The 21,276-nt window shown below is 46.3% G+C and overlaps 1 protein-coding gene across 1 annotated transcript in view; it reads right to left on the bottom strand.

The window, feature by feature from the left end:
- Positions 1–3,546: 3,546 nt before the first annotated feature.
- TYK2 (tyrosine kinase 2) overlaps positions 3,547–21,276 on the bottom strand; it is a 37,813-nt gene continuing 20,083 nt past the window's right edge. The window contains exons 9-25 of the mRNA XM_075272633.1: positions 20,644–20,761; positions 19,911–20,091; positions 19,147–19,265; positions 18,229–18,399; positions 17,921–18,008; positions 17,715–17,842; positions 15,684–15,819; positions 15,142–15,293; positions 14,794–14,944; positions 14,453–14,550; positions 13,864–14,056; positions 13,667–13,785; positions 13,415–13,587; positions 11,093–11,210; positions 6,496–6,606; positions 6,199–6,340; positions 3,547–4,273 (exon numbers count right to left, since the gene is read on the bottom strand). Coding sequence (XP_075128734.1) covers positions 6,206–6,340; positions 6,496–6,606; positions 11,093–11,210; positions 13,415–13,587; positions 13,667–13,785; positions 13,864–14,056; positions 14,453–14,550; positions 14,794–14,944; positions 15,142–15,293; positions 15,684–15,819; positions 17,715–17,842; positions 17,921–18,008; positions 18,229–18,399; positions 19,147–19,265; positions 19,911–20,091; positions 20,644–20,761 — 2,191 coding nt within the window. The 3' untranslated portion in view covers positions 3,547–4,273; positions 6,199–6,205. The remainder of the gene's footprint in view (positions 4,274–6,198; positions 6,341–6,495; positions 6,607–11,092; positions 11,211–13,414; positions 13,588–13,666; positions 13,786–13,863; positions 14,057–14,452; positions 14,551–14,793; positions 14,945–15,141; positions 15,294–15,683; positions 15,820–17,714; positions 17,843–17,920; positions 18,009–18,228; positions 18,400–19,146; positions 19,266–19,910; positions 20,092–20,643; positions 20,762–21,276) is intronic.

Genomic DNA, 21,276 nt, shown 5'->3' with positions numbered 1-21,276 from the left:
GCAGGAGAAGAATAGCCTTTCTTAAAGGGGTTGGCCACTTTCAGACCAATATTGACAAACAAATGTACAATAGAAAGATATATATTTTTCCACTATACTTTCTGTATCAATTCCTCACGGTTTTCTAGATCTCGGCTTGCTGTCATTCATTCTGTTACTTCTAGTGGATACAAGTCTGACCATGGTCATGTGATTTATGGTCCATGGTCATGTGATGAGCACACAGGTGCGCTCGTTACAGTCACAGTACAGTAATCAGACATCTGCCTGGTAATCAGCCGTGCACCTGTGTGCTCATCACATGACCATGGACCATAAATCACATGACCATGGACCATAAATCACATGACCATGGACCATAAATCACATGACCATGGTCAGAGTTTTAGCCACTACAAATAACAGAATGAATGACAGCAAGCAGAGATCTAGAAAACCGTGAGGAATTAATACAGAAAGAATATTGGAAAATTGTATATCTTTTTATTGTACATTTGTTTATCAATATTGGTCTGAAAGTGGCCAACCCCTTTAAGGCCATTCCGACGTGTTAGAGAGAAAAAAAAAAAGGGGGGGTTGAAAGATAGGATCCCTAGTGAATGCACCAGACAATACAGTTGTCTGGCGATTTTAGGTGGACACTACAACGGGGTCTTCAAACGAAGACGCTGATGCAGATGTGAACATTGGCTAAATTGTGTACAGCTTGTTTTTTGGGGGTGAGCTTGAGCATTTATTAGTATCATGTGCCTAAGTTTGTCTGACGTTAGGTTCACACTATTATCCATCAGAGGACCAGAACAACGGACAGGCAGATAGCTGTAATAGTGGTTACACAAGAAACCCAACAGACCCCATTAAAAACAATGGGGTCTGTCATTTTAATACTGAAACCAGAAGAGGGCGGGGGGGGAAAGTCCCCATTTTCAGACGGACTAGTCATGTGACCTAGAATTCAAACTTTTTCAATTGTAGCGATTATTTTTTTTGTTTTGATTTCATGTAAATGGGTAAACCAAGTGAATTTCTAATTTTATTCTCAAGTTCTATTATTAATTATTATTTTATTATTATTGCTTATTTATATAGCACCATTAATCCCATGGTGCTTTACATTATTATATTAATCCCATGGTGCTTTACATTATTATATTACTTCCATGGTGCTGTACATTATTGTATTAATTCCATGGTACTTTACATTATTATATTAATTCCATGGTGCTTTACATTATTGTATTAATTCCATGGTGCTGCACATTTGGGGGTTACATACAATACACAGAATATACAGGTACATATCATACTAACAATGACTGACTGGGACAGTGGGGCAGAGGGCCCTGCCCGCGAGGGCTTACAGTCTATGGGGGAAGGGGGTAGAGACAGAAGGAGAGGGGGAGACTGTACAGATGGCGGTGCGGTGATAGTGTTATTGGAGGTTGTAGGCCTTCCTGAATAGGGGAGTCTTCAGGGCCTTCTTGAAGCCTGTGATTGTGGGGGTCAGTCTTGTGTCTTGGTAGGGAGTTCCAGAGTATGGGGGATGCACGGGAGAAATCTTGGAGACGGTTGTGTGAGGAGCAGATGAGAGCAGAGTAGGAGGTCATTGGAGGATCTGAGGTTACGTGTGGGCAGGTAGCGGGAGATGAGGTCAGAGATATATGGAGGGGACAGGTTGTGGATGGCTTTGTATGTTAGCGTTAGTAGCTTGAACTCAATTCACTGGGCTATAGGTAGCCAGTGGAGGGACTGGCAGAGGGGAGCAGCCGATGAAGATCGGGGGGGGTGAGGTGAATTAAGCGAGTAGCGCAGTTTAAGGTGGACTGGAGGGGGGCGAGGGTGTTAGCTGGGAGTCCATGGAGAAGGGTGTTGCAGTAGTCTAAGCGGGAGATTATGAGGGCCTGGACGAGCATCTTGGTAGTTTCAGGGGTGAGGAAGGAGCGGATTCGGTGGATGTTCTTGAGCTGGAGGCGGCAGGAGGTGTTGAGGGTTTGAACGTGTGACTTGAAGGATAGGTCGGAGTCTAGGGTTACCCCAAGGCATCGGGCCTGTGAGACAGGGGAAAGTGGGGTGACCACTTGACAAAATCCAGAATAACCACCTTTGGCAGAGCGGACTGCTGCGAGACGTGCAGGAAGAGAGGGGATGTTGTGATGATGTTCTCTGGGATGTTGAGCCATGCCGACTCCACTGCCGTGTCCAGCTGCGCTAGGTTACGTGGTTGAGCATCCATGGCGTGAAAAACCCGATCAAGGTGGTCCCACAGGTTCTCGATTGGGTTAAAGCCTGGGGAACATGCTGATCAAGGGAGTATGGTAAGCTCATCCTGGTGCTCCTCGAACCACGCACGTACACTGTGAGCTTTATAACATGTCGCATTGTCCTGGTAGATGCCATCATCCTGAGGAAAAACTATTTGCATGTAGGGGTGAACATGGTCCGCAAGGATAGATGCATACTTGTGTTCATCCATCGTGCCTTCCACAATGATGAGTGCACCCAGATGGCTGATGACACGCGCCTTCTGCCATTGGTTATTTAAAGTTGATGTTACAGAAATGGCGCAGAACTGCTTTATTTTGCCGTCTCCAACTTCAATCTAATCCATAATTTGACATATCCGTCACAAGGTATCCGTCAAAAATATGTTGATGGAAAAGAAACCAGAGATGGCTAAATAAAGCAGTTCTGCGCCATTTCTGTAGCTCCCTTACATGTAAGCAGGAATTAGGAGTCCGTGTAATTCGCCGCGCTACTCTGTTTTCCGTAATCCTATCTACTTTCTGTGGGAGTTACAGAAATTGCAGAACAGTCGCATTCGGCTATAGCCATAACCTGATGGTCGAAAGAAGGAGCCGCCTATTCACAAGATTTACGCCCCAAGAGGTCTCCAGAGCGTTATACCAGATGGGAATAGGCCTCTACATCACTGTAGTAAATGTATAAGGGTATGTTCACACGGAGGAAAAGGTCGCGGAAACCATTTCCACTGTGTGAACATTCCTCGCCACAATGCGTAGGCATCTCGCTCCTGTGTAAGCCCGAATGAATGGACCTACACTGGAGCGTGTCTTGAGATGCGGAAACTGCGGCAAGATAGGGCATGTCGCTTCTTTTTTCCGCTACCAGCTAGCAGAAAAAAGAAGCGAGAGGCTCCCATTGAAGTCAATGGGAGCCGTATTTGGCAGCAGATTTTGTGGCGGATTCCACGTCAAAATCCGTTGCCAAAAAACTCCCTAAAATAGCGCAGGCTTTAGGCTGTTCACTATTAAAAACTCATGGGGTGCTGCCATTGAAGACTCATATGGTCCAGTCTTTGGCCCCGCCCTTACATGACATAAGTCTGCCTGCATTCACCACTAGGGGGAGCTTCTTACATAGCACCAAGAGAGCTGTAGAAACCAATTTACAGTGAACTCCCCCTAGTGGCAACACATGGCATGATCAGCTAATGACCCAGGCAGCTTGATGCAGCCCCTTACAGGCATTTAATATGTTTGTGACAACTCCTGCAATGCATTCTGGGAATCCTTCTCCCATAAAGGACGACGACAAGACTAATTTTAAGCAGTTTAATATTTCACATCTGAACAGGGGCATTAAAACCCCAATATGCAACTTTTAAGAAGGTAAGATCACTTGCTATACAGTATAATGGCACCACGTCGGGAGGTCCCCCTTCCCTCTGCAGCGAGCAGGCACAGATAACACTAGACACTTGGTTCACAGATTTTTAAGGCTTCTTATGGAAAGGATAGGCAAGATTAGGCAACCTGAGATGCTCCAGCTACTGCAGAACAAAAAGTCCAAGCATGCCCTGCCAACAGGCTGAGAGCTGCACATTGCCCAGGGTGAGGGGACTGCACAGATATCCAAAAAATACTGCAATATTGCACCAGCTTTTTGCATCTCACATGTAACATGCAACACAGGAATATTCCGGCCTCACAGGTCATACAGCACTGCGACAGATTCCCACAACTTCACAGCTATGACATAGGGACTGTAGGCCAGTCAGTCCATTCCCCTGATGGGACGGAGCCCATCAACATGTCCATCATTGTAGGGATCATATAGTGCATCTTCCCAGCTCTGCACATGAAGTGGCTAACACTGCTCCAGTGACTCAAAGACTATCCACCGCCATGACATGTGCCTGCCCGATCACCAATCCATGAGGTGGTACCACCAGTACTTCTATGGACATAAGTAACAGGTCATAGAGCGGCCGCTGGCTCAGTAATCCCGTGCTCCATGGTATCAAAGCTTTGGCCTGGAGAAATAAATAAGTAAAAATAAAAATATGTATTTTACAGGGCTATGAAATCTAAGCATGGAGTGGTAACAGGAAACCAAAACTAGACCTCATCTAGTAAGAGCAGAATACAACAGCCTCCTACCTGGGTATATTATCCCTGTACTGTGACATCACTGTGTGTATTATCTCTGTACTGTGACATCACTGTGTGTATTATCTCTGTACTGTGACATCACTGTGTGTATTATCCCTGTACTGTGACATCACTGTGTGTATTATCTCTGTACTGTGACATCACTGTGTGTATTATCTCTGTACTGTGACATCACTGTGTGTATTATCCCTGTACTGTGACATCACTGTGTGTATTATACCTGTACTGTGACATCACTGTGTGTATTATCCCTGTACTGTGACATCACTGTGTGTATTACCCCTGTACTGTGACATCACTGTGTGTATTACCCCTGTACTGTGACATCACTGTGTGTATTATCTCTGTACTGTGACATCACTGTGTGTATTATTCTGTACTGTGACATCACTATGTGTATTATCTCTGTACTGTGACATCACTGTGTGTATTATCCTGTACTGTGACATCACTGTGTGTATTATCCTGTACTGTGACATCACTGTGTGTATTATCTCTGTACTGTGACATCACTGTGTGTATTATCCTGTACTGTGACATCACTGTGTATTATCCTGTACTGTGACATCACTGTGTGTTATCCCTGTACTGTGACATCACTGTGTGTATTATCTCTGTACTGTGACATCACTGTGTGTATTATCCCTGTACTGTGACATCACTGTGTGTATTATCCCTGTACTGTGACATCACTGTGTGTATTATCCCTGTACTGTGACATCACTGTGTGTATTATCCCTGTAATGTGATATTACTGTGTGTATTATCCTGTACTGTGACATCACTGTGTGTATTATCCCTGTACTGTGACATCACTGTGTGTATTATCTCTGTACTGTGACATCACTGTGTGTATTATCCCTGTACTGTGACATCACTGTGTGTATTATCCCTGTACTGTGACATCACTGTGTGTATTATCCTGTACTGTGACATCACTGTGTGTATTATCCCTGTACTGTGACATCACTGTGTGTATTATCCCTGTACTGTGACATCACTGTGTGTATTATCCCTGTACTGTGACATCACTGTGTGTATTATCTCTGTACTGTGACATCACTGTGTGTATTATCCCTGTACTGTGACATCACTGTGTGTATTATCCTGTACTGTGACATCACTGTGTGTATTATCCTGTACAGTGACATCACTGTGTATTATCTCTGTACTGTGACATCACTGTGTGTATTATCTCTGTACTGTGACATCACTGTGTGTATTATCCTGTACTGTGACATCACTGTGTGTATTATCTCTGTACTGTGACATCACTGTGTGTATTATCCTGTACTGTGACATCACTGTGTGTATTATCTCTGTACTGTGACATCACTGTGTGTATTATCCTGTACTGTGACATCACTGTGTGTATTATCCCTGTACTGTGACATCACTGTGTATTATCTCTGTACTGTGACATCACTGTGTGTATTATCCCCGTACTGTGACATCACTGTGTGTATTATCCCTGTACTGTGACATCACTGTGTGTATTATCTCTGTACTGTGACATCACTGTGTGTATTATCTCTGTACTGTGACATCACTGTGTGTATTATAATGATGTCATAACCTCACTGTTGGTATTCTTACTATACAGCAGCATCACTATGCGAGTTATTCTTGCACATATGAAGTCTAAAACCTTTGTATGTTCTGGAGACGCTGCAGGAAGGATCCCATAACAAATTATATTACAGTACTCCGTGGTAACTAGTTATGCCTCAGGGGCGATCCATGGGCCGGTACAACAAGTAAACCTTTGGGAGTCTGCGGATCTCACCATGACATTAGCAGACGCTGAACACGGACGGTGCGAGCTTGCTGTATGTATTGTAGAAGGCTTTCAGGATGGGGATGAGAGTTGGAAACGATGGCCGGAAGCTCGCCTCTGTCTCCCAGCAGTTCTTCATCAGTTTATAGATCTAGAGACAGAGGACACAGATCAGGGCCTTGGACTATACACAAATCCATAGTGAGAGCAGAATAAGAGAAGTCTTATGGACAGATACGTTCCCATTCACTGACAGCAAGCAGACATCCTACAAACTCTACACCAGACAGCCATAATGCTGCTTACCTCCCCTGGACAATTTATTGGACAAGGAAGCCTCTGACCCCGATCCAGCAGATCAATCAGCCGCACCACCGTCATCTGTCCTTGGGTGACGCCAATCATCTCAATGAATTTCTAGGGTAAAGAACAGCGTTACATTGCAGTATATATCTATTCTGTCCTTACTGAGATAGACATCAGCTCTGTATATCCACAATATAAGCTACAGATGGTCACCGGGATGGACACTGATGCAGATGTGAGCACAGGCTAAGTATGAATGTAAGAATGAATGTGGCCAGCAGGTGGCAGCGCTGAACAGTAAAGCTTCTTCCTGGTCAAATCAAAGCTCAGCAGCAGGGTCTGACACCTGGGACCCTCACAGATCAGCTATACCAGGGCAGGACAGCTCCCAGTATACTTCAATGGGACAGAACTGCAGTTCCTAAGTCCACCACTATACTTTGTACAGCGAGTGAGCAGCGCAGCTTTTAGCACGTGAACATTACAGGGCGCCATGCTATCTCCGTACAGCTAATCCGCAGGCATCTGACCCCTCCAAATCCAATACTATCCTAAGAGTAGGCCACCAATATTATAAACTAGGTTATCCCTCTAACAAGAGTAGAGGAGGGGGAACCAAGCACAATTATACAGTAACAAATATGTATGTACTAGCTTGTACCCGCAACTTCGTCTGCGGTCATGTAACAATTGGGCCCGACACTGATGTGTGAAACTGTGAGAGTACTTTAAAAATGTGGATGTGATAGAACATGTGATATTTTGTATTGTCTATGTAGTAACACAGGCACTTTTTTGGTATTTATAGTGAAAGTTTATTTGTATTTTGTCTGGTATATGGTAAAGTTGAAATGTAAATACTGTGTTTAGGAGAGAGGTATTTTAAGTTAATATACTTCTATATACCAATGGGAGTTGTAGTTTTGCAACAGCTGCAAGGCCACATTGACAGGTGACCCTGCAGCTGTACGGGGACGCATAGTGGTTTTTTTTTTGCGGGGCCAGATGTACTTTTTAGTTATACCATTTTGGGGAATATCTATTGCTTAGATCACCTTGTATTGAAAAAAAACCCGGCGGTTTAGCACTTGTGATATTGACGTTCACCGTACAGGAAAACTATGAGTAGACCGGGCATTTTCGGACACAGGATACCTAATGTGTATGTGTTTGACATATGATTTTCTACTTTTATATACACTCACCGGCCACTTTATTAGGTACACCTGTCCAACTGCTCGTTAACACTTAATTTCTAATCAGCCAATCACATGGCGGCAACTCCGTGCATTTAGGCATGTGGACATGGTCAAGACAATCTCCTGCAGTTCAAACCGAGCATCAGTATGGGGAAGAAAGGTGATTTGAGTGCCTTTGAACGTGGCATGGTTGTTGGTCCAGAAGGGCTGGTCTGAGTATTTCAGAAACTGCTGATCTACTGGGATTTTCACGCACAACCATCTCTAGTGTTTACAGAGAATGGTCCGAAAAAGAAAAAACATCCAGTGAGCGGCAGTTCTGTGGGCGGAAATGCGTTGTTGATGCCAGAGGTCAGAGGAGAATGGCCAGACTGGTTCGAGCTGATAGAAAGGCAACAGTGACTCAAATAGCCACCCGTTACAACCAAGGTAGCCAGAAGAGCATCTCTGAATGCCGCACAGTACGTCCAACTTTGAGGCTACAGATGGGCTACAGCAGCAGAAGACCACACCGGGTGCCACTCCTTTCAGCTAAGAACAGGAAACTGAGGCTACAATTTGCACAAGCTCATCGAAATTGGACAATTGAAGATTGGAAAAACGTTGCCTGGTCTGATGAGTCTCGATTTCTGCTGCGACATTCGGATGGTAGGGTCAGAATTTGGCGTCAACAACATGAAAGCATGGATCCATCCTGCCTTGTATCAACGGTTCAGGCTGGTGGTGGTGGTGTCATGGTGTGGGGAATATTTTCTTGGCACTCTTTGGGCCCCTTGGTACCAATTGAGCATCGTTGCAACGCCAAAGCCTACCTGAGTATTGTTGCTGACCATGTCCATCCCTTTATGACCACAATGTACCCAACATCTGATGGCTACTTTCAGCAGGATAATGCAATGCCATGTCATAAAGCTGGAATCATCTCAGACTGGTTTCTTGAACATGACAATGAGTTCACTGTACTCCAATGGCCTCCACAGTCACCAGATCTCAATCCAATAGAGCATCTTTGGGATGTGGTGGAACGGGAGATTCGCATCATGGATGTGCAGCCGACAAATCTGCAGCAACTGTGTGATGCCATCATGTCAATATGGACCAAAATCTCTGAGGAATGCTTCCAGCACCTTGTTGAATCTATGCCACGAAGAATTGAGGCAGTTCTGAAGGCAAAAGGGGGTCCAACCCGTTACTAGCATGGTGTACCTAATAAAGTGGCCGGTGAGTGTATATTCTAGGGAAAGGAAGTGATTTAGAACTTTTATTTATTTTATTTTTGTATTAGATATTTTTAAAGTTTTTTTTTTTTTTAAACTATTTTATTCCCCCCCGGGGGCTTGAACCTGCAGTCACTTGATTGCAAGTCCCATAGATGGCAATACAACTGTATTGCCGTCTATGGGAAATTCTGTATATTAGTATTACGGCTGGTCATAGACCCAGCCGCAATACTAATATAGCAGTGACAGGCCTGGGAGCCTCATTAGGCTCCCGGCTGTCACCTGAACAGGTCGGCTCTTGCGATATCGCCGCGCAGGAGTCGGCCTGCAACTTTACAGGTATGGGGCCGGTGGGGACCGGCCCCGGGGGAGAAGGCGCCGCCAATCCAGACTACAGACCCGGCATCTGCTGTACTAGAGAGGCGGATGCCGGCAAGGGATAGACGCCGGCACAGGTGCCGGGGCCCGAGACATCGCTCCTCTGCCCTGCATGAAGCCAGCGGCGGGGGGGACGGAGGAGCGGAATAGCATCACTCCTCCCGCTGCTGGCTTCATGCAGGGCAGAGGAGTGTAGCGATGTCTCCGGCCCCGGCACCTGTGCCGGCGTCTATCCCTCGCCGGCAATCGCCTCTCTATTACAGCGGGTGCCAGGCGGCCACATTCGGACTATAAGACGCACCCTTTTTTCCTAAAAAATTTGAGGGGACAAAAGTGCGTCTTATAGTCCGAAAAATATTCTGATTCTGGCCATTAGCATCGGGCCTTTGCATACTGCGCTCCGCAACAGAGCGGTCACCATTAGCTTTCAATAGTGTGTGGATGGCATGGAGGCAGAGAGAAGCTGAAGCAATTTGGCAGGGGGTCGGCAGGCTGTGTTTCGAAACGCTGGGGAGGAGGACAGAGCAGAAACAGGAGGGTAGTGTGTGATTTCAACTTACCGGTGAGCGTGTAGATGGGGGTAAGGTGGAGGAGCGTGGAAGACGCAAGGCAGTGAAGGGAAGTGCCAGGTCGGGAATGAGTGTGGAATGTCGCCTGGGAGTCGTAGCGCCGCGGCCTAGGCTTCTGCGTGCGCTGTAGTCACGTGTAGGCAGGAAGTGTTCGTGTGGCCTCCCAGTGTAGTTTGTGTGACTGCCCAAGTGGTGTTGTGGGTTGGTGCTGGTGCTCGGCACACATGGAGGTCTCGGAGCGGGGGCTTGGTAGGCTGCTGGGGTTTATTAGCGTAAAGTGACTGTGGGGTGAGGGTTAAACCTGAGGCGGCCAGCTAGTTGGTGGCTGGCAATGTAAGGACGTGTGTGTGAGTGTAAGTTTGTGTGATTCTCCACCTGGGGTTCGGACTCTTGGGTTTGTGAGTGTCCTGGCAAGAAGCCATGTATGTTAGCCACAGCAAAAGTAGCCTATGTTTCAATCCCAAGTGATAACTATGTTTGTGGAAAATTTGAGGCAAATCCGTGGAGGCGTTTTAGGATGATTGAGGACAAACATCCAAACACACAACACACACACATATTTAAATAACCCCATCTTGTCATTGCAGTCTACAGGAAGATCTGCCAGGAATGACAGAAGTGGCCCTTCATCTACTTAACAGTAGGGGACCAAGGTCTTAAAAGGAATCGGTCAGCAGAACCCAGTCCCGCAGATTGACTCCCCTGACCATAAACTGTATCTGCTGGGGTTGGTTTCTACCGACAGACTCCCTTTAAGGGCTAGGTCACACATAAAAAAACGCCTGGCTTTTTTTGGTCCAGAAAAAAAAAAAAAACTCTTCCTAATTAGGAATCGGTTTTTTTTACCTTGAGGCGTTTTTTGGAGCGTTTTCTGGAGCAGTTTTTGGTAGAAACTGCTTCAGAAAATGCCAGGCGGTTTTGCCCTCCCCTAAAGTGAATGGACCGTAAAAAACGTGTCACGTCTATTGCTTTCCTCAGATGGAATTCGCGTGAAGAAGGGTCGTCGCTTCTTTTTTCTGCTAGCAGCAAAGAACTGCTAGCAGAAAAACGAAAGCTAGCGGTCTCCATAGACCACCATTGTATGGAGGTAGATTTTGAGGCGAAATCCGCTGTCAAAATCTGCATCATTGCCCCCGTGTGAACTAGCCCTAACTTGGAAACAATATGAAGTCAAGACAATGCAGGCAAGTACCAGCAAGACAACACCACAATATACAGTATATAGACTTACACTCGGCGGGCTTAGGTTGGAGTCGCATTGAGTCAAAAGTTCATACAGGGTCACCCCAAATGACCACACATCGGAGGCATAGAAGAACTTGCATTCCTTAAGACACTCTGTGGCGTACCTAAAGGTGAAAAATGTTTAAAGTCAGTTTTGCTGGCGTCTGCCTAAGAATAATTTGCACAAAATTTATCAAAAGTTGCGTGATGTTTAATAAACGTAGCGCCTCTATAAGTCTGACAGGGGAGCGTCTCCGGAGTATAGACCGCTCTCCACGCCCAGGACTTGATAAGCTAAATGATCTAAAACAATATGAATCGGGGATTTGACTTCAATGGAGATTATTTAGGTTACGCCCTTTTACAGTAAGAGTATGTGTTGGACGCAACTCGTGAGAATTGGCTCGCCCAGTGGTTTCATTCTGACCGAACGCAGCCAAACCCGACACTACTATTATCCTCTGGAGTCGAATATAATTAGAAGAAGTCTGGAGAGGTGACCAAACTTATGAGACGGTGTTACCTCTCCTAGGATCCAGCACCCCTCCCTGCTGTCTTCAGCGCTTCTGACTGATGTCAGGGATCACCGAGGCCTGTGATTGGGTCACGTGACCAGCTGAGGACAAATCACAGGCCTTAGCGATCCTTGATATCACTCAGCAGCGATGAAGACAGTCAGAGCCCAGGAGAGGTGAGTAACACTTTTTTGTTTGATCAGCGACCCTAGGCCTCTGTGACTCCAGAGTATATTAGCAGTTTTGGTTTGGCCATGTCCGAACATAGAACCTTGCAATAACTGGTATGAACAAAATCACGTTATCATCCGGCCCTACTTAATGAGGGGGGGGGGGGGGGGGAATTTAGCTACCAATGGGTTTCTGACCATAGAAAGTTCCGGCATTCATGGTCATATTCATTGAGCAAGACAAGAGATGGACACTATGGTTATGTCAAAGGGAAATTCCTATATGGTAGTTTATAATATCTAGCACGTTACTTTACATTTCCCCTGTATGCGGCCATTGAACTGAAAGTCGCACGTATAGTACGAATGTTCTATTCAGAACGGCATGCAGTTCTCCAGTAAGGAGCATAGTGTGAACTCAGCCTTATTAACGCTAGGTTCACACTAGCATCGAGGTATCTGTTATTCAGGTCCTTTGGGGGCATGAATGACTGAAAACTAGAGCGCTACCACAGCGGTTACAGACAAAGACCGTGGACCCTATTGGACTACAGTGGGGTCTGTTGGCTGTCCGCCGTTTCAACGCTGAAAGCAGCAAAACTCATTTGTGCAGGACTCTTTTTCTCCACTGATTTTTGTTGGTCACCTGTTTTATGGTAGACATAATGAATATGGCCAGCAGGTGGCAGCACTGCACAGTAACGCTTCGTCCTGGTCATATCAAAGCTGAGCAGCAGGAGCCGAATCATTGCTGGGGGATATGTAGTAAAAGCACAGAATGGATTGAATCCCTTGTATTTAGGGTTCTTATCATGTAGTGGGTTTCCCACCAATGCAGCAAGTAAGATCTCAATGGCGGCAGATAATGGATGCAAACTAGGGTCAGGGGATAATCATACACATTAGGGACGCAAACTAGTCATTTTTAATGAGAGGAATCTAAAAGGGGTTTCCAAGAATTACAAAAATTAGCAGAAAATGATAAAAGCTGACCATACTTGCCCTACACGTTTAACCGTTTGCCGCTCCAGTGGCCGTACATGTGCAAGTGACCACTGTAGCCCATCATTAGCCATAGGGTCAGACAGCCCACCACTGAGGCCATGTGTATGTACAACGCCTGCGCAGTTGGCTCTGCCACTGAGACACTAGTAGAGCCGACTGCGCATGCGCGCAATTGCGGCCTCGGCACTATGGCCGCGCATGCGCATTCGGCTCTACTAGTGTCAGAGCCGACAGAGGTGAAGCCGCCGAAGAAAGACGAAGAAAGAAGGGGAGGATCCAGCAGAAGATAGAGGTGGCGCAGGAGCCTGTTCTCGGGCAGCGGTGGGGACGCCCTCATCGCATTTTCAGCGCTACGGCCCGCCCCCATCGCTGCCAGAGAACTAATTTACATACCGGTAAAAACCGGTATTACTAAGGAACGGCGCGGCGGAGATCACATCTAAAGGTAAGAGACGAATAGCCTTTCTAAAGGCTATTCCGACATGTTAGCCACAGAAAAAAGATTTTTAATGGTAGAATCCCTTTAAGGATCCCTTTAAATGCAGATTTCTTTATCACGGTGACATTGATTCATCTCCTGCCCCTCCAGTTATCACCAGGGATGTAGGCCTATGTTCACACACATTTCCAGGTACTTACCAGAACACAGGGCTGTCACCGTCCTCCCTTACTCGGTAATACTCATGTCCTTCTGGCACGGCTTTAGCGAGTCCAAAGTCGCCAATCTTCACCACGTTCTCATTCTCCACCAGGACGTTGCGGGCAGCGAGGTCCCGGTGAATGTAATGCTGCGAGTGGAGGTATGCCATGCCCTGTGTGTACAGAGTCCGATCAGTATAATCCCACCATTTTACCATCAGCAGAGCGGGCAGCACATGGCAGAGAGCTCACCTCACAGATCTGCTGTGCAAACAGTAATATTCGCGCCAGCGGCACGTTGTGTTTCGGTAGATAATCTCGCAGACTCCCCAGAGGAACGTACTCCATGATGAGCTGGACGATTTTATCTCCTGTGCACACAGACAACAATAGAGGGTGAGTACAGGAGACGCAGCAAGTGAGGAAGACTCAGGGGAACCGAAGCCCACCTTGCTCGCTGCAGCATCCTTTGTATTTCACAATGTTCTCGTGGTAAAGGGTCTTCAGTATTCGGATTTCGCCTTTCCAGCTGGTCTCCAGTTGCTGACTACAGCCCGACTTCAGGGACTTGACCGCCACCATCTCCCCTGTGCCATCATTATTTGGGTCGTAACAATACAGGCTCACCTTCCCAAAATGTCCCTGTGGAGAGCAGGCGAGAAGGTCATGGACTCCTCCAAACCCTATAAAGGGGTATTTGAGTAACTTTGGGCTATACCATATCCACAGAATAGGGGATAACATGCTGATGCCTACTGGCGCTTGCTCCGTATAAATGGTCACGCGTGCACACCGCCACTCCATTCATCTCTATGGGAATCGTAAAAAGCAACAAAGCGCCATCTCTAGCAGTCCCAAAGAAGTAAATGGAGTGACAATGCATAAATGAAATCTCACCGCTCTATTCACATGGGGCAAACAGGTCTCCATTCTCATAATTGTGTGGCTAAGGGGTAAATTGCCCATACTGGTATGGCCCTTTAATTTGCACTAAGACTGATGTCGAAACGTAGGGGGTGACATGGGAATACGAAATACCTCTCCCAACTCCCGGATCTTCTTCAAGTATCTCTTCTGGAACACTGTGGGGTCTGTGATGGAGAAATCGGGACTGATGGAGCCAATGTCAGACAGATCTATGGTGGAAGAGAACAGAAGGCAAGAGAAAATGGAGATACCTCTTGGAACAATTACATCAATACCAAATTTAGGACTGATCACTAATACAATGCAATATTATATACAGCGGCCATGGCACTCAGCTCGAGTGGCCGCCATATTTAATAGTACAGCGGGAAGGGGTTAAGAAGCCATTATACAATAAGAAGCCTTATCATGAAGAACAGCACAGCTCACATAGGGTCCTGATCACTGCTCACCATGAGGCTGGAGTTGGGTCAGGTCTCGGAGGATGGTCCGGAAGGAGGGTCTCCCTGACGGGTTGTAATTGTGACAGAGACCGATGAGGTCGGCCAGCTCCTTGCAGGATGGTTCAGGGAGGCCCAGTTCCTTCTCGTAAAATCTTTCTTTCTGCAAAGGAATATACAAGATGGAAACAAAGTCAATGTATTTTTTTTTTTTTTTTAGCTAAAAAAAATTCTGCACGGATTGATTTCATGAAACTTTATTAAAGTGATGTCATTCTATCTGCAGCCACCACTAGGGGGAGCTATTTAGAACGCTCCAATAGTACTATCTGCAAACCTAATCTAGTGCCGATCCCTTACCTCAGATGCTGTTCTCTCCTTTAAGGGAACTTCCCCATTGAAACATATTTCCAACAGGGTGGTCCCAAAGCTCCACTTGTCAGCTGCTGTGCTTAGAGAGGCGACGTTGCGGACACACTCGGGTGCGATCCAGGGGATCCTGTCCACCCGTTCTGCAGGAAGAACATGACATTGATACATAGGACTTAGAGAACAGCCATACTGGCCACAGGATAAGGGGGCAACTTGTTGATCAGTGGAGATCCAATCCTATTAATTATGAGAACAGGGGCGTTGATGCCCCCCCTGTATGAATGTAAAAGTGCAACCCCAGCCCCATTCATGTCAATGGGTCCGTAGGAATCCAGATATTTCTGGCTGTCTACATGGAGGGGGCACATTTATGACAAACTGGGGTGCCAAAGCATCCCAGCTCTTCTGACCAGTGATGGTCCCAACAATGGCTGCACCCATTGATCAGCAAGTTACCCCTTATCCTGTGACTTGTGGTCAGAATACCCCTTTAATCCATCCTTGAGGTCACAATATAATCCACATAATACCTTCTCGAGAAAGCACAGTGAAGGTCACGCCTGGGTCACTCAGCTTGATGAAAGGAGAAGATCCGTCCTCCAGACCCTTCCGGGCCAAAAGAATATTCTTTGCACAGACATTTCCGTGGACCAGACGTTTATCTTCCTGCAGATACACAATGAACCAGTTTATATGTAGTTTTACTGTAGATCATTGGACTGATCTATGAAGGGGCTACATTGTCTGCAATAATAATAATAATAATACATTTTATTTCTATAGCGCCAACATATTCCGCAGCGCTGTACAACTTGTAATATACTCTCACAAGCTTTCAGGGGTCCTTACAGCATAGACAATATACAGAATGCTATATTCAGCACTGCACTAGTTCAATAGTTGCAAGGCCAAGAAAAATAAATGAAATATTAGATAACTGCATATATTATAGTGGTGGTCTCACCGCAGACAATCTATACCCTACTCTATAGATTGTGTTATTATGCCGCTATAAGACATGGCTGATTCTCTTTGCTCTGGTTCAAAAAAATGGGATTTTTGTAAAATCCCTTTCTCGTATTCACTGGGGGACACAGCACATTGGGCATAGACCTGGCCACTAGGAGGCGTACACTAGGAGAAGGAAAAGCTGTCGGCTCCACCTCTGGGCTATATGCCACCCATAGACTCTGTGCTAGTCAGTTTGAACCTAGTGTCTGTAGGAGGCAGTCACGGACCGCCTCAGGTCTTTCATTTTACTATCAGGTGCAGGGGGGTCTTCAGCATATACACCACTCTGCAGGCGCAGCGTTCTGTAATAGAGCGCCTCGCCAGCCATCCAGCCCCCCATTCTCTGCTTGCTGCATCAGCAGTTGGATATTCTGGAGACCCCCACAACTATGTGCGAGGTCCTACCAAGTGCGAGACCCTGCGGTGCCTGAAGACGCCAGATAGCGTGAATATAAGAAGACTTCTACATAGGTGAGTAAGCCTGCTCCCTCTCCCCTTACCCCCCCTATGCTGGCCATAGCACTATTTCTTCCCCCTCTCCTCCTCCACCTTACTAGCTACCTGGAGGGTCTGTTCATTTATCCTTGAAAAACATGTTTTGTGACCGGTCTATGACTTTATGATTCGATATTTTGCAGTCGATCAGGCTGATGGATGTGGAACCTACTATTGTCTATTAGATATTTTTTCCCCTGAAGACCCCGGAATACCAGCAGGGAATCGTGTGGGATGGAGATTTACATTTTCCTGTTTTAACCGCATTGGTGTGGTTTATGATATTGGTCACGTAGTCACTGGGGGAGATGTCCAACATTTGTGGATATTTTGAGGGTTTTAGAGTTTTTTAATAAAAGTTAGGGGGGTTGCCCAGGAAATTCAGAACTGGGAGGAGGCCAGGGAAGGTAACAAGACAAAAAAATACTTCCTATCTCCAGCACTCCAGTGTCCCCCACCACTGTCCAGTCCAGCAGCACCCAGGGGTTTGTTCTGGCAGAAGCCCTCGCCCATCACAGGACAGGACCTGGGACATCACAGGTGACGTACGTGAGCGTTGTCCCAGGTCCTTTCCAATCGGTGGCCTTAGGGGGTCTGCAGCAAGGACGTCCACCGAAACAAGCCCTGGGGCGTCGCTGGACTGGACATCAGCGGGGACACCGGAGCACCAGGGACATATGAGCAAGTTTGGGTTTTTTATGCTTCACCTTCCCAAGACCCCTGCCCGAGTTCTGCATTTCCTGGACAACCCGTTTAAGTTTTCTATGGAGGTAGTTCCCCTTTTCTTAGCGATTTCTGGAATTGCCCATATATAATTTCTGCTGGAGATCGATTGTGCAGTATTTGTTACAGCCTGTGTTATATTGCAGGGCTGCATTTACTACTTTGGAGCTGTCATCTTCCAGCATTCCTTACCGCACAAAGCTGGGTAATACAATTTAGACAATGTGTGGCTGCAGCGTCTAATACATACAATAGCTACTTTCGCCCCCCCACCATAGAGCTCCCCCTTCTGGACAGCAGCATATTGCGCAAACCCTCTATAATCCACATACCAGATAGCTGAGGGCGCTGGCTAGCTGCCTGGCCACGGTGAATTTCCACCCGGCGGTGATCAGAGGTTTATCCTTGCGTAGGCAAACATCCAAAGGACCGTGTTCTACAAACTCCTCCACCATGATATCTTAGAAGACAGAAAGAAGAGATAAGTCTGTGCTAAGGAGTTTACCTTCTACAATGCCGATTCCCCACCGTTACTCACTCTCCGATTCTCGGACACAAACGCCATGGACAAATACAAGGTGGATATTAGCGACCTGACTCATCAGACTTGCCGTCTCGAAGAAAGCCTGAGAAAAGGACAGTTGGGGGTTATGGTCATGCGATGGGTATAGAATTAAAGGGGTTGTCCACTAATTGTCTATTATGACCTTATGGGAAGGGAGGGCACGTGTACAAAATAAAATACATAAAAAATATGTTGTTGTAGCCCTCCAAGTCACATGGAGCCAGGAAAAATGGCCCCGTCCTAAAGTGGTTAAAGAGGAAGAGCCTACACACAGGACTCACCAGGGCTATGTCTTGATGACTGGGGTCCAGCACCTTCAGGACCACTCGTAGATCACGGGAGTTATTGTTCAGCTCACGGTAGTCGTAGTCCACGTCGTGCTCTCCGCCACTATTCACTTGGAGAACCCCTTCGTATATGTTAGTGCGGGTCCCCTGACCCAGGTGGGATTTCTGCAAACAGACGCACAATAAAGAACGGAGCATGGCAGGACGTCACGTGATGAGAGTTGTCAGGGCCCACGTTATACGACTAGGCTATAGGGCTGATAAACACTTGTCCCATAATGCCTTGCACAAGGACGTGTGGTCAGATTGTATAGGAGAAGAGGTAAAGGAATACTTATTACTGTTTATATAGCGCCTCCATATTCTGCAGCACTTTACAAGTCAGAGGGAACGTGAACAGAGAATATCTGACATTACAATGGGAACTATTAATTGAATCCTGATCTGAAGCTCTGTCTAACACCCGAGAACCCCGCAGATCAGCAGTCTCCACTCAACGCCACTTCTGCTTTACGGGCTATGTGATATCACGTTCATCAGTCACATGGCCTGATCATAGCTCAGTCTCATTCAAGTGAATGGACTGACCTGTAATACCAAGCACAGCCACTATACAATGTACAGCAGTGTCCTTGGAAGGGAGAAATGAGGCCACAGCATTGACCTGAACGCCGCAGCCTCAGACCCCCACCAATAAGAAAAGGTTATCAATGATTTAACCTGGAAAACGCCGTTACTTATGTAGATCGTTCCAAATTGAAGAGGAGAACAAGCCTTAGATATCAAGGCTAGGAGAGGCTAGACATTGCAGTGTGGGCGACATGCATGGGCACAGGCAGTATGCCAAAAGTGAAGGGAGGATCGGTTGGCAACATATATATTGAAGTATGGACTTCCCCTTTAAGTACATACCTGTGTGATCTCGTTCTTGCGGATCTGGTGGAAGCTGAGCTGACTCAAGTTTAGATTCCGAGACAACGCACTCTCCTTGCTGTTCTTTCCTTTCCGACAGATGGTTAAGTTGGAAACTTCTGAAAGAGGAAATTTAGTTAAAGGAACCATAAAGAGATACAGCAGTGACATCACTGACACAGTTCATTTAAAGGAAACTACGTAAATTAGGTTTAAGATGTCAATGTTATAGTGCACTTCTGTCTTGGAAGGAAGTACTGAATTAGAGGACTGTCCGGATTATTAGCGGCCGCGTAGAAGCAATTTTACTGAGTGAGTTTTCAAATAACTGCAATACCACAAGCAACCACTAGAGGGCAAAACAAAATCTTCTATATATATGTTAATGGTTTAATTTAATGGTTTTCTAGAGCGGTTGTCCAATTCAGAAGACTTCTTTTGTATCCACAAGACAGGGGCAAGTATCTGATCTACCAATTGGGAGAATCAGAGATCTAGTGTCCCCCTGTCTCAAAGAAGCTGGGGTCACCTATCCATGCGACAGCTCCATTGGTCTCTGTGGGACTGATGAAGATAGTCCTCTAGTTCTATGCGGTGGGGTGCTTTAGGGCTCTTAATCCTGTGCAGTCCATATATTTGTCTCGTTCATACTGCAAGGCGTTACACAGTACTACAGTGTCGTAACGTAGTGGGCGGGGCATCTGAGGTAACGAGCGGGGCTTTCCTTGCCCGTAATGAGATCAATATCATGTCAGCGCCTGTACCTCCAGACTTTGGCAGGACACACTGCTTCACATGGAAGATCTCTTGGCCAGATTTCAGCGTGCAGCCCCGCAGACTCTCTGTTAACTCTTTGACGCTGGGGAAGCCGCGATCCCATTGTTCCAGTGTGTATATATTGTCCGTTCTATCGATCCGGAACTGTCTGTAGTTGAAGCCTTTATTCTGAGGAAGAAAATAATAAAATAAATGGAATAAAAAAAGTTAAAAGACGAATCTATTCATTTTCCAGAAACAACACTGCCACTCTTGTCCATAGATCGTGTCTGGTACTGCAGGTGATGTGCTTGTGGAGTTAAAAGCTGATGGAAAGGATACTGATATAACATAATCTGTGTTCTAGTTTCTGAGCCATTGTGCTCTCCTCCATAACAGGATAAGGAGACCACCAATGCCCCCAAAACCAGAGTACCACATAGTGTAAAACTATACAACTCCCTGAAATATCAGTCTCCACTGCAAGTCTAGCATTCTATTCATTTTATCCAGGGTTAGGATGAACAATGAGTAACCGGCAAGATATAAAACATGTATATATGCACTCTATATAGGAAAGATCTCTGCTAGCCGTAAGTAAATGCAACACAGTCTACAATTGTTTATAAAAAATCACCAACAACCCATATACAAAGTATCACATGTATTACATTAGAAACGAAACGGTCATGTGCCCAGCCTTGCCCGCTCCCCATACCGCTAATCTGCCCCATTACTGACCTGGTTGGCCCCTTTAACAGTCATAATGAGCCGGTTAAAGTTGAACGCGCTCCAGCGGACGATGTACAGACCGTCCTCCTGCTCCTCGCGTTTCAGCTTCTGGATGACATACGGCTCCCTGTGGCACAACAATGACAGGCAGGGCACGTTAGGGGGGTTAGCACTGTTAGGCAGCATAACATAGCATGACGGCATGAGCTCTATCTACGCTAGCACAGTTACGTTTCTTTAAAGGGTTTTTCTCAAGACTAGAATATGGAGAACAGATCCTTTGCATAGGTTATCTATGTTGCACTGGTGCGGGGCTGACCCGCAGGACCCCTACAGATCAGCTATATAAGCTACAGTGAATGACACTTCTACTACAGCGGCCACGTAATGTCACGTTCATCAGTCACATGAATAGGACTGAGCTGCCGCTGTACCAAGTGACCGCAGAACAAAACATTGTAGGCCGAGGGAAGAGGTAATGGGGCTTGTGAGCTCCGCAGCTGACTGGTATCAGACCCTCACCGATCAAAAATTGCTAAGACATCAATAGATACCAAATGGGGTATTGCTACGATATTCTCAGAAGTTATCTTATCCTGAAGACGGCGAGTGCAGTGTGGCCCTGTTCAAGTGACTGGATCC

This window comes from Leptodactylus fuscus, chromosome 5 (assembly GCF_031893055.1).
Source record: "Leptodactylus fuscus isolate aLepFus1 chromosome 5, aLepFus1.hap2, whole genome shotgun sequence".
Taxonomy (NCBI): Eukaryota; Metazoa; Chordata; class Amphibia; order Anura; family Leptodactylidae; genus Leptodactylus; species Leptodactylus fuscus.
Note: the sequence above shows the minus strand (reverse complement) of the source record. Positions and strands in the feature narration are given on the sequence as shown.